The 12,634-nt window shown below is 40.9% G+C and overlaps 1 protein-coding gene across 1 annotated transcript in view; it reads left to right on the top strand.

Annotated features, from left to right (window-relative positions):
- Positions 1-7,100, top strand: part of frzb (frizzled related protein) — a 97,207-nt gene extending 90,107 nt beyond the window's left edge. The window contains exon 8 of the mRNA XM_054746550.2: positions 6,756-7,100. Within this exon, the coding sequence (XP_054602525.1) occupies positions 6,756-6,809 (54 nt within the window). The 3' untranslated portion in view covers positions 6,810-7,100. The remainder of the gene's footprint in view (positions 1-6,755) is intronic.
- The last annotated feature ends 5,534 nt before the right edge of the window (positions 7,101-12,634 follow it).

The following is a 12,634-nucleotide window of genomic DNA, read 5'->3' as shown; positions in this document are numbered from 1 at the left end:
CCTCAGACACAATCTGTCGTGCCAAGTCTATGCACCCTTGGCGTGGAGGTTCTCATTCGATCCGGGGGTCTTGTGGGTCACTGCCGGTGGAGTGAACTCTGATATCAGGAACCGGTAGATAGCTCCGATAGGACCCGTCCAGTCTGAGATCCTCGAGGTGAAGGCCGAAAGCTGGAATGCTTATCTGCATCTAAGGTTGATGTTTGCTTGGTTCTTAGAAGAGTCGGTTGTCTGGTATCAGCCGCAGCGTTGCAGAGAGACTTTGACAGGAGGTCAAAGGAGAAGATGGATTCAAAAATGCTTTTCCTGATTTGGCCGAATCGGGGTTCAGCTGAAACCACAATGTTATGATTTCTGGCGTATTCTGGCAAATCAGAATTTGACAAGTTTCCGAGTATTTATTTCCCTCAGAAAGCCACGCCTTCCTTAGATACCATCCATCCATCCACCCATTTTCTGAACACGCTTTGTCCACGCAGGGGGGGGGGGGGGGGGGGGGGGGGGGGCTGGTGCCTATCTCCAGCAGACACCGGGCAATTAGGCGGGGTACACCATGGACAGAGCCAGTCCATCGCAGCATCCTCAGTTACAAGATTCCTAATTCTGTGAATAAAGAATCTTTAAACGTTATGTGAAGTGAACCTTAACCATAATTTGTATCGTATAAAGATGTGTATGAGTGTAGAAAATGATTAACTTGTTAAATCAAACACCTGCTTATTTGTGATATAAATGGATCATTGTAAGAACAATATTCATTTCTAATTCATTGGTTTAAGCACAGATTCTTCAAACATTTCATTTAAACATCTTGTTCATTCATCACATATGATTATTGTAAGCTTATGAGTTGCAAAATTCATGGAGTCTTCACTTATTCAGAGTGAAGAATGTTGACGTCTGGCATTCATGCAGAGAGTGTCGGACCTTGGGAGAGAATGCTTGTTTGAATGTTTTGTCTTCATAGAATGTCAACAAATGCTGAACAGAACCTTCTGGTTCTGGAAGGCCACATAGAAAGTGGATTTATGCTGTAGATGAAAGGTTATTGTGTTGATCAATATATAGGTGAAAATTTACCCTTTTGGACATTACAACTGGTATTTTAGCAGCAGACAAGGACACCATGGAAATGTAGTGAAAGTGGCTGCAAGTTGCCCTGCACAAACTTTAAGGGTGCATGGATAGACAGTCAGGGCCTGCTGCCTTGTTAGGCTTTAGCTGACTGAACTGCTGCTGGACATCTTCAACACTAAAGTTGATGTAACCCAGAAGCTAGAACCTTAATGAGGTATTAACTAACTGGCTTACTAATATGATCCATCCTCAATTTAGATAAAATATAAAATATAAATTAAGGAAATTAACAATACTAATTAATAGATATCTAATTAACTAATAGATAATTTCATAATGAATTATTGGAAGGGTGAATAACTAAAATAACGAGTTTAATATTAAACATCGGTTAAAACAAGAATCTTGAACATCACTAACAGAAACAGAAGAGGAAAGCTGTATACTATTGGTCCAGGTGGGAATCTGAAATTTCATTGGCTGAGAGAAATAAGTCCCGCCTCCGCGAAATAAAACCGTGCGACGCAGCTGAGCGAGAGGAGAGACAAACGGCTGTGCAGCACGCAGATACAGAAAGCAAAGACTGAGCGGTTAGAGAGAGAGAGAGAGAGAGAGAGAGATTAAAAAAACAACGGTCGAGGCCGTGAAGAACCCTGATTTGGGTGCCGCATAGATAGAGGGAGAGGCGGACTTGACTCCTTCTAATAAGAGCTAGGAACTTGGAACCAACGCGGTGAGTAAAGAAAAAAGAAGAGAAAAAGCTAACGATGCAACTTAAAAAAAAAAAAGAAACTTAAATAGCTTATCAAATTAATTCCATTCTTATAGATTTGTGTGGAGACGACAGAGTGAACCAATCCTCTGTAGGAGGGAACCGTTGGAGCGCGTTGGTGAGTGAATGAGATTAAATTCAGTAAATTATTAAATTCAAAAAGCTAATTACAGCAACCGAGGTGACAGCAGTGGGCTGCTAGACGTTAGATCCCAGGAGTTAACATCTCAAACTACCAGTTAACGGTGGTAGGGCATATAGGAGTTAACGGCTCAAACCGCCAGTTAACGGCGGTAGGGCATATGGGATTCCCAGGAGTTAACGGCTCAAACCGCCAGTTAATGGTGGTACGGCCTAGATGTACAAGGTCCTCAGGGGCGTTATAGCTAACGCCATAGAATTAGCAATGCGTCCCTTAACCAACATTTAATAATAAAAAAAATAGATAAATAAAAATAAATAAAAGCTAACTGATTAGGGAGGAATTATTTTACAAAGGTGGACCAAAGGACCAGAATTTATATTTTGTTGAATTTTGTTATAGAACATTTTATTTATTTATTTATTTATTTATTTATTTATTTATTTATTTATTGTGTTACAGATATACAAGGTGTCACAATGCTGTATAGAAACACAACTAAATGTATCCTTGTTGTCATGAATGTATTTCTTGTTGAATAGTGTAGAGTAATAGAATCTAACTGAGCCTATTGAGCTGAACAATTGTTGTCATATGTAATTATATTTCCAGAGCTACTGAGAATTATTTTAATAGACAATCAAATTGATGTTATGTTAGTTGAACTGTGAACCCAAACATGATTGGCTATGCCAATAGAGTGAAGCATTTGTTTAAGTCTGTAAGACTTTATGCTGTGATGTGACGAGAAGGGTCGATGCCAACTCGCTAACAGTCCTGTTGTTTACAGGCTGGGTTTTTTTTTTTCCTTGGGTTTGATCCCGACTCCTATGATCACTCACTTGGAACGAGAACTGGATTTCTTCCTGACGAGGGAGATGGCGAGCCTTAACCACTGAACGAACCAGGACATCTCAAGTAACTGAAGAGCAGACTGCTCTCTTCTGTGAACAATCTCAACGGTGCGGTAGGAAAAAATCGCACCACCGGACTCTGACTTTCACCCCAAGCGTGGGGATTTGACTTGACGCCGGCTGACTTGTGACTCATATGATCAAATCTCATACCGAGCATTTTACTATTGTCGATTGTTTTCATCTGTTTTGTGTGTTATCTTTATGTGTTATATTTCCCATTATTATTAAAATTTAGTATATAAACCGTTTCATGCTATACCCGTGACTCCAGTCATTCTTAAACAACCTCCAATTCTCCCCGAACCTAATTATTGGCCCATTTGTTTATGTTTTCTTTTAATTATCTTATTGTATCCTGTAATCCGGTTACATAAAACTTGGCGAGCCACTCAGGAGAATTGTAGAGTTGTTACCTTAGCTAACCATTGACTGACATCATAAGAGTGCCTGGAGGTCACAGTGGTTTGCCATTTTGGCATTATTGGTACTTTTGAGTGTTTTAAAATGGAAGTTGTGAAAACAGAAAAGGTCAAAGTTTCAAATGCTGTTTTAATCAGTGGGTTAACTGATACAGACCTTGATAACGAAGTCTTTGGGTTTATGGAAGGATTCGGACCAGTTAACAGGCGCATTAAGTTACCAAACTGTGATCAGATTATTGTGGAGTTTCAACATGAAGCCACTGTTAAGGAATTAAAGAAACAATGTTTACCCTATGACAAACCTTGTACTAGGAACCCAGATGTTTTCTTCCATATTCAAGACCTAGCCAGCGCGTACAGTCTAGAAACTAGCACATCTGCCACTGATGCCTATCTGTCAGAGCTCAGGGACATAGCTGCGCGTAGCAATCAATCATTTAAAGACCTTCTAATGGAGGAACTGGCAAAAATTGGGGAATCTTTAGGAAGGGATACCCATGCATCTGAACCAGTCACTGAACCAGAGCCAATGCTCCATAGTGACCAAGTTACATATTCCCTGCCTTTAACACCAGAAGTTAACTATATGAACAACTCAAAGGACAATTGTCCACCTACAGAGACTGGAAAACAAAACCCTTGCATTCCACCAAATCTTTTAAACACACCTGAGGTTCAGCGAGTTATTGTGGAACACATTGTTAAAAGCAGTGAGGTTATCCCTCCGCCTACTTCACAATACAGACTAAAACCGTTCTCAGGGCGAGTTCCACACCCTTCTTTTGAAACTGACTATGATACTTGGCGTAGTAGTATAGTGTTATGCATAAATGATCCTTCACTCACCAAGTCCCAAATTGTACGAAGAATCGTGGAGAGTCTGTCAGCCCCAGCAGCGAGCATCGTTAAAGCTCTTAGTCCAAAATCCGACCCGGAAACGTACCTTGAACATCTCGATTCAGCTTACGCAGCTGTCGAAGACGGCGACGAGCTCTTTGCTCGCTTCTTAAACACAAACCAGGACAGTGGTGAAAAACCTTCCGATTACTTTCAGAGGTTATACACCTTGTTAAACCTAGTTATTCAGAGGAATGGAATTTCCTCCAGTGACGCCGACCAGCAGCTGCTCAAGCAGTTTTGCAGAGGCTGTTGGGACAGCTCGCTGATTTCAAACCTGCAACTCGAACAAAAGAAAGACAACCCGCCTCATTTTACAGCACTTCTCCTCAAACTGCGCACTGAAGAAGACAAACAGGCTACTAAAGCAGCACGCATGAAACAACACTTAGGGGCACAACGAACTAGAGTGTATTCAAATGTGCAAACAAGTTTTATGTAACCGGATTACAGGATACAATAAGATAATTAAAAGAAAACATAAACAAATGGGCCAATAATTAGGTTCGGGGAGAATTGGAGGTTGTTTAAGAATGACTGGAGTCACGGGTATAGCATGAAACGGTTTATATACTAAATTTTAATAATAATGGGAAATATAACACATAAAGATAACACACAAAACAGATGAAAACAATCGACAATAGTAAAATGCTCGGTATGAGATTTGATCATATGAGTCACAAGTCAGCCGGCGTCAAGTCAAATCCCCACGCTTGGGGTGAAAGTCAGAGTCCGGTGGTGCGATTTTTTCCTACCACACCGTTGAGATTGTTCACAGAAGAGAGCAGTCTGCTCTTCAGTTACTTGAGATGTCCTGGTTCGTTCAGTGGTTAAGGCTCGCCATCTCCCTCGTCAGGAAGAAATCCAGTTCTCGTTCCAAGTGAGTGATCATAGGAGTCGGGATCAAACCCAAGGAAAAAAAAAAACCCAGCCAACGCGCTCCAACGGTTCCCTCCTACAGAGGATTGGTTCACTCTGTCGTCTCCACACAAATCTATAAGAATGGAATTAATTTGATAAGCTATTTAAGTTTCTTTTTTTTTTTTAAGTTGCATCGTTAGCTTTTTCTCTTCTTTTTTCTTTACTCACCGCGTTGGTTCCAAGTTCCTAGCTCTTATTAGAAGGAGTCAAGTCCGCCTCTCCCTCTATCTATGCGGCACCCAAATCAGGGTTCTTCACGGCCTCGACCGTTGTTTTTTTAATCTCTCTCTCTCTCTCTCTCTCTCTCTAACCGCTCAGTCTTTGCTTTCTGTATCTGCGTGCTGCACAGCCGTTTGTCTCTCCTCTCGCTCAGCTGCGTCGCACGGTTTTATTTCGCGGAGGCGGGACTTATTTCTCTCAGCCAATGAAATTTCAGATTCCCACCTGGACCAATAGTATACAGCTTTCCTCTTCTGTTTCTGTTAGTGATGTTCAAGATTCTTGTTTTAACCGATGTTTAATATTAAACTCGTTATTTTAGTTATTCACCCTTCCAATAATTCATTATGAAATTATCTATTAGTTAATTAGATATCTATTAATTAGTATTGTTAATTTCCTTAATTTATATTTTATATTTTATCTAAATTGAGGATGGATCATATTAGTAAGCCAGTTAGTTAATACCTCATTAAGGTTCTAGCTTCTGGGTTACATTAATCTCTGGACATGCATTCTCTACCTGGCCTGAGGCAAGTGCCGATATAAGTCTGTTGTGTGTAAAATCACGCGCATCAAATCTGGCAAAAAAAAACTGGTTCATCTCATTCACATCCACCTCGTGTTGTGTAAACCCACCTTAATAACCAGTCATGGTTTTCACCCTGTTCCAAAGACACTTAGAACTAGAATCATCAACAGAACTTTCAACCTTATCTTTATAATGCAGTTTACTTTGTTGGATCAGAGTTTTAAGCTTCCTTTGTGCCGCCTTAATTTGCACTGTAAAAAGCAAGCTTTTTCCTGTTGATTGCAGCCTTAACCTCTCTAGTTACCCATGGTTTATTATTAGCAAAAACGCTTACTTGTTTACAAGGCAGCACCAAATCAGTACAGAAATTAACATAGCAAGTCACTTTGTCATCAGTAAAAACAGACCAGTCCGTAAATTCGAAGTATCCCCTCAACGTTTCACATGCCTCCTCTGTCCACATGTGCATTGCCTTAAATGTTACCGGCTGTTTCTGCACAACAAGTGTATACTTGGACATCAGTAATACAAGGTTGTGGTCAGAATATCCGAGTGGGGGTAGGGCTGACGAATATGTTCTCAACACTGGTAATCGAGGTGGGAGATGACAGTAGATTGCACCAGGAGCTGGGTGGCATGTTGTGTTAGGTATGGTCTGATCTTTCATATGTTATACAGCGCAAATCGGCATGAACGAGCAACAGAGGCAACATGATCTTTAAAGGTCAGGTGTTCATCAATAACAACACCCAGATTTCGAACTGCCTTTGAAGGAGCCAGAGATAGGAAGTCATTTTTGATTGAGATATTGTGCTGTAAGATTTCTGACATTAGTTTCTGTCTTTCTGTTTAGAGATGGGACCAGATCCTGCAGAACCCCCCGGGACACCGCCGGAGTCGCAACTGAGATCCGACTGTGTGTGTGTGTGTGTGCGTGTGCGTGTGTGTGTGTGTGTGTGTGTGTGTACTTGTCTTTATATGCCTAATTGGACAAATTTTAACAATTATTCTGTAGTGTGTGTGGACATTTGGCTGGTCCACACAATGACCAAATATCCTTAAACATGGATTTAGAGGTATAGTGTGAAACAACTATACTAGTAATAATGGTTAGAAATAGAACAGCATTGGTTATGGTCAGGGTTAAGATATGGGTTAGGCATAAGGAGCCTAAGTCACGCCCATCTACTTCCAAACCGTGGATCTGGGAAGAACGAAAAAATGAATGCAAGTCAATGGGGCTAATAATACTTGTTATGTGCCATTTGACATATGATGTTTGTGAACTTTAAAGATGCATTTTGATACCAAGAAAGCACTTATTTTCGAATGGGGGGAAATGCTAGCTCAGGTTTTGTGTGAAAATAAGTCCAGGACTACAAATATGTTTCACGAAAGTGACGTCATCAAACCAGACACGGAGAAAAGAAGAGGGAAAATGGCTGTAAGTTCAGAGAACTTCAAATCCTTCCTTCAGGAGGAAATAAACACTATAAATCTGGCCATGTGGTACATACCGATATCAAATTTGTAGTTGTGGTAATTACAAACTTTTACAAGCTGATAAATCTCAAAGTACGTGACTGGCGTGGTCGAAACACCCATCATTACTTTTCATTTAAATTGAAGTACAGCATATGTGTGATCCAGGGCGTAAGGCAAAACAGATTAGAAAATAGCTCTTTTAGCCCCGTTGACTTGCATTCATTTTTTTGTTCTTCCGGGGACCCATGAGCCGACTGGAAGGGGTGGAGACTTAGGCTCCCTATTGACCCTTTGCACGTGACGTCACACCACTCGTGGGACCACCCCCTTGGCCATGGTGGATGGCAAAAAGATTTCACAGTAAAATGGTAACAGCTCGTTGCGCGATTGGCTGCACTAACAGACAAGGATGTAAAGTGAACTCTTTTTTTTCTTCCTCCGAATAACTTTGATGGAGACGGAGGAAGGAGATAAACTGCAGCGATCAAACAGACTAGCAGCCCTCAAAGTATCTTTGGATTTGCAGCGAACATGTTTTTACTGGGTAAGATTAACGTTCGTATGTTTCATGAGAAAGACAGGGACAGGGATAAAAGTGATGTGTTTATACTGATAATCCTAATGGATGGATGGATGGATGGAGGAAGCGTGGTACCGTCCACTGTAGTGAAATGTGAGATACGTATGTACAATATTATTGCTTAAATATATGATTGTGTGTTAAAGGTACGTTATTTATTTAGTGCGAGTGCTGCCGTTAAGAGATATCTTGTCTCATCCCGGCGTGAGTGCAGCAGCTTAGCCAGTGACACCACCAGCAACAAAAACTAGCAGGGATCTGGGCTTGTTTTAAATCAGCTTCGTTGTAAAGTGAAACGCTGTTTATACCGTGATGTTATAAAGTCAGTGAGGTGAGTTTTGGCAGAGTCTGTAACTTGTTTACATTAGCGAACATCTGCAGAGAACTTAAGCTAGCGTTCGTACGCTAGTTAACATACTGCTCTCTATGAGCCCCACCTAGGTGCTCCACTTCTGATAACAAAACATGGGCTTGAACTAGTATGAGGAATGCTAAATATCGCAAAAACAACAACGAAAACAATTTCAGGCTCTACTTTTCCCTTTTTTTGTACTCGTGTCGCTCACTGTTTACATGCTTTTGCCACCAATGTGGTAGACCCATGTGATTAGGTGATGTTGGTGCAAAGGGTTAGTTGTAGAGTCCCAAAAATGAATGAAAGTCAATGAAGAGTCCACACAAGATAAAGAGACAAGTGTGTGTGTGTGTGTGTGTGTGTGTGTGTGTGTGTGTATTGCACTTTCACAGGCTGTTGTAGCTTAATGTAATTAATCTCTTCATGTATCAGACTGAGTTTGTTTTTCATTTTTCCCCTATTGCACAAATAGTAATGTGTGTGCCTGCGGGTGTGTGTGTGTGTGAGTGTGTGCGCGTGCGCGCAGCTTAAGTTCTCCAATAAGGCAAGAGGTCTTATTGAAAATGTGTTACTTGATGTTATTTTGACTAATTTTTTCATTGGCAGCCTTCTTGGCTCCACTTATTCCCTCTGTGGTTATCTTTGAAAGAAGCCTAAGGGTGTTTCTCAATGTCAAGGTGCCTGACCTTGCGAGGCGATGTCTTGCGAGGCCAGGAGCCTTGCTTACGAGGACACTGTCCTTCCTTGGTCAAAGAAAACGGTTAAATGGAACAGACTTGCATCACGTGACGGTCACGTAACGTCACATGACACGGGAGGTAATGTTATATTTTATACATATTAGTTTCAATATAAATATATAACAAGCCTTTTACTTTTTAAATTGTGTATATATTTATTAAACTAAATATATTAGTGAGTAACTACCCACTAGCCACCGAAGCTGCAACTATTAAGCAACTTACCAACAATAGATAACTTCTTTGGATCTAAAAAAAATCCATTTTAAATTCGCTGACTTACTTTAAAACTTGAAAATTGTGCCCGAAGTAGCTGCCGGCTTCTGATCCGCCATCCTTTTAAAAATACAGTGGTGTATTGTGGGTAATTTTTGGCCAAGTCTAGGCTACAAGACACCTCCCGTGTATCCTTGCTCAGCTAGCTAAATGGCTAACAAACGGAGAACACATGCCTCGGTAGAACATGAACATTGGAATCGATTGGAACACGTCTCGGTGGCCCCTGATAACGTATCTCCTAGGCAACCGGGGCGGGGCGGCTAAGACATCAAGGCAAGGTTCCTTGACATTGAGAAACACCCAAGGTGTGTCCTGTCAGTGTTCCAGAAGAGAGAAGCGCCAACATCAGCAGTAGAAAGACTGATCTGAAATCTGGTCCCAGGAACTTATGGTCACAGCTTTGCTGTGAAGGTGCATTTCTTAATTTTTAGAACACAAAAAGATTTGATGCTGTTCCACCGAAAGCTTTAATCACTCCAAATAAGGACAGAAAAAAATTTAACCTTGAACGAAATTACACAAAAGAAAGTTGAAAGGACAAAAGAATGAAAAGTTCATGTTCATAATAAAAAAAATCCAAGACTAATGTAGACAGCTCATTTACACATTTAGTTTAAAAGGTTAGATAAAACTGCTTTAAAGCCACTCTGAACTTTAAAATAAGGAGGAAGTGTTTAGAAAGAAAAAACTTTTTTCAAAACTATTTTTTAAGCACCAGAGCACATTATCTACATTACCCATGAAGCAAGTGTTTGATAACTATGGTTTGTTATTTTGGGGGTACATGTTTGAGGTTCATATTGTGAAGGATAACAGGAAGTTGTTGGAGTGAAGACTGGACCTCATACTACAGTTTTGTATAAAAGTAATTAAAAAAGGATTTTGTGGACACGTGGGACAGTGTCAGTTCTAAGTCTTGGTTGGCACAACAGGATGTGTTAGCTGTATTCTAACAGATATAAACTGTTCTATTATTATTATTTCATTAGTTTTTGACACAGCCAAAATGATTGACTTGTGTTCTAGCTGCTGATGTTATGACAGCGTTTACTTCACCAGAGCTGCTTTTTACATTAAAGTCTACTCAGCTCTTTAGTTGTTACACCAACTATGCAAATATCTGAATATCAGCTATTTAAAATAAGTCATTTTATATTTTAGGCTGTATTTCACCTGCAGGATGTGAGTAAAGGTTTTAGTGTTCTGTGATTTCTGTTGGATGGTCTGAGACTCCTACAGACTTGGGGCTTGTTCCCTTCTGTAGAACTAACTGCCAGTTGCTTCTCTCTGATGGGTTAAGCTGGGACGCTTACTGATGCTAACATGTCTGTGTGAGTCTCACTTTCGATTGGGACCTGGCTGTGCTGTAGAAGACACTGAAGCCATCTGTGAATCAGAGGAAAGTTTCAACGCATCCCTTCAGCACTCATTCTCTGCATTTTGTGTTCACTGCTACATCATCAACTGATGATCTGATTTTAACATTAAACACAAGACAAACGTGACCTGAACTCAATGCTGTCCAGTCTATTTTTTCATTTTACATAAAAATATGTTCATAAACAAGTAACAGAATAATACTTCTATACAATTTAGCTCTCACTTTCATAGAAGAAGTGTTCAGAAGATACAAAATTTAGAACTACTGTAATCTGCTAGCCTGGTAAGACAGTCAACGCTCCATTTACGGCTCTCGGTCGTGGGGCGGGTTCTATCGTTGACTTTCAAAGAATCCACATGCTACTGGACAATGAACCACATGACGTACTCACCGCGACGGATGTTGGTAAATGAGGCAGTCTGCTGTTGAAGAAGGCAAAAATACATCCTTTTTTTTTTAAAGTACTTAAATACATATTTCTGCTCCTGGTTCTAATAAAACCCAAGTCCAACTCATCCAAAACTGGTGTAAAAGCCATTTCAAACGAGCTGTTGCCATATTGTTCCACTCTGTTGCATCATTCCACCCACCAGACAAATAGAGGGCCCTGATTGGCCCACAAAGTGGATAAAGCGCTGTGATTGGCCCACCATTATGAACCAGTCACAGCTGTCTTTGTGTTTGAAACCCCTCTAGAGAGCTGTGTTTGGCCAGCCAGAATGCTGCTAGGGGCTGCAGAGGTTCCAATGGAGCGCTCCTTGACCAAATTTTGCAGAGCAAGAATTTTGCAAAGCAAGAATTTGGTCTAGCTCACTAGGCTAGTAATCTGCTGGAGGGGGAGTTGGAGTAAAACCATTTAAGATTACAGAAAATAATTAAAAATCTAAAGAGGCAGAGTTGAATGATCTTTAAAGAACCAGGGTTGAATATATGATGCAGGCAACAAAACATAATTATTATCAGGGTTTTTTCCCAGATTAATGAAACATTACTCAACATATATTTTGTGTAGATGTGTGTGTGTGTCTGCTCTGTCTTCTCGATCCCCAGTGAGTCGTGGTGGATGGCTGCTTATAGGGCTTTGGAGTTGACGTCACGCCGCAGTATATTGTGGGATCGCGGCGCCATGACAGTTGGCCAGAGAGGTAAACAAGCACACAGTGTTGGAGTGTTGGAATCGGGAGTGATAGAATCATGCTCAAAATCAGCGCAAAAGAAAAGGGGCTGTATCGCGACCGATTGTGTCCAGACGCCAAGAGAAGGTACTTTGAAAAAATTGCTTGCTTCGGTAATGTGGACCCATATGAAATAACGAAGTGGAGTGGTAACCCAGACGATCTTCCACCTTTGTCCTATCCCGATATCTTCGCATACCTTGTCTGTGGAGTAAGCGCATACACAGCGAAGCAGTTTAAGAATTATAAATCCCTGGAGGCCCACATCCAATTCACGAACGGCTGGGTGCAAGATTTGTCCGTCTTTAAGCCTCCACCCTGCGAGTATGTTGTCATTAAGACAAAGGTAAGTCGCTTTGAACATGATAACTTTCTAAACAACTTCCTTGTTACAGTTTTTGATTTGCATGTACAGCCAACCCATCTATATTAGCCTTGGTTAATTAGATATGTAAATCAGTAGTTAGAAATCCCTTTCATGTCAATGTACCCATAAGGAATTGTGATTAGTAAAGATTAAAAAAAAACACTTACTGTTACCTGGCCGTTTACCTGACTCCAGGAGCCCACAGCACGTCCGTCTCAACACACCCTAAGTCTGCACGTGACGTACAACATGAAAGACAACCATGCACTCTCACATACAATCAAATTTGTGTAAACTGAGATAGAAATCGTGGGACCACCGAGTCCGATAACCGGGATCCTCCACCTTCTACGTCCCTGATGTCGGAGGA

This window comes from Nothobranchius furzeri, chromosome 14 (assembly GCF_043380555.1).
Source record: "Nothobranchius furzeri strain GRZ-AD chromosome 14, NfurGRZ-RIMD1, whole genome shotgun sequence".
Taxonomy (NCBI): Eukaryota; Metazoa; Chordata; class Actinopteri; order Cyprinodontiformes; family Nothobranchiidae; genus Nothobranchius; species Nothobranchius furzeri.
This window is presented reverse-complemented; position numbering and strand designations above follow the sequence as displayed.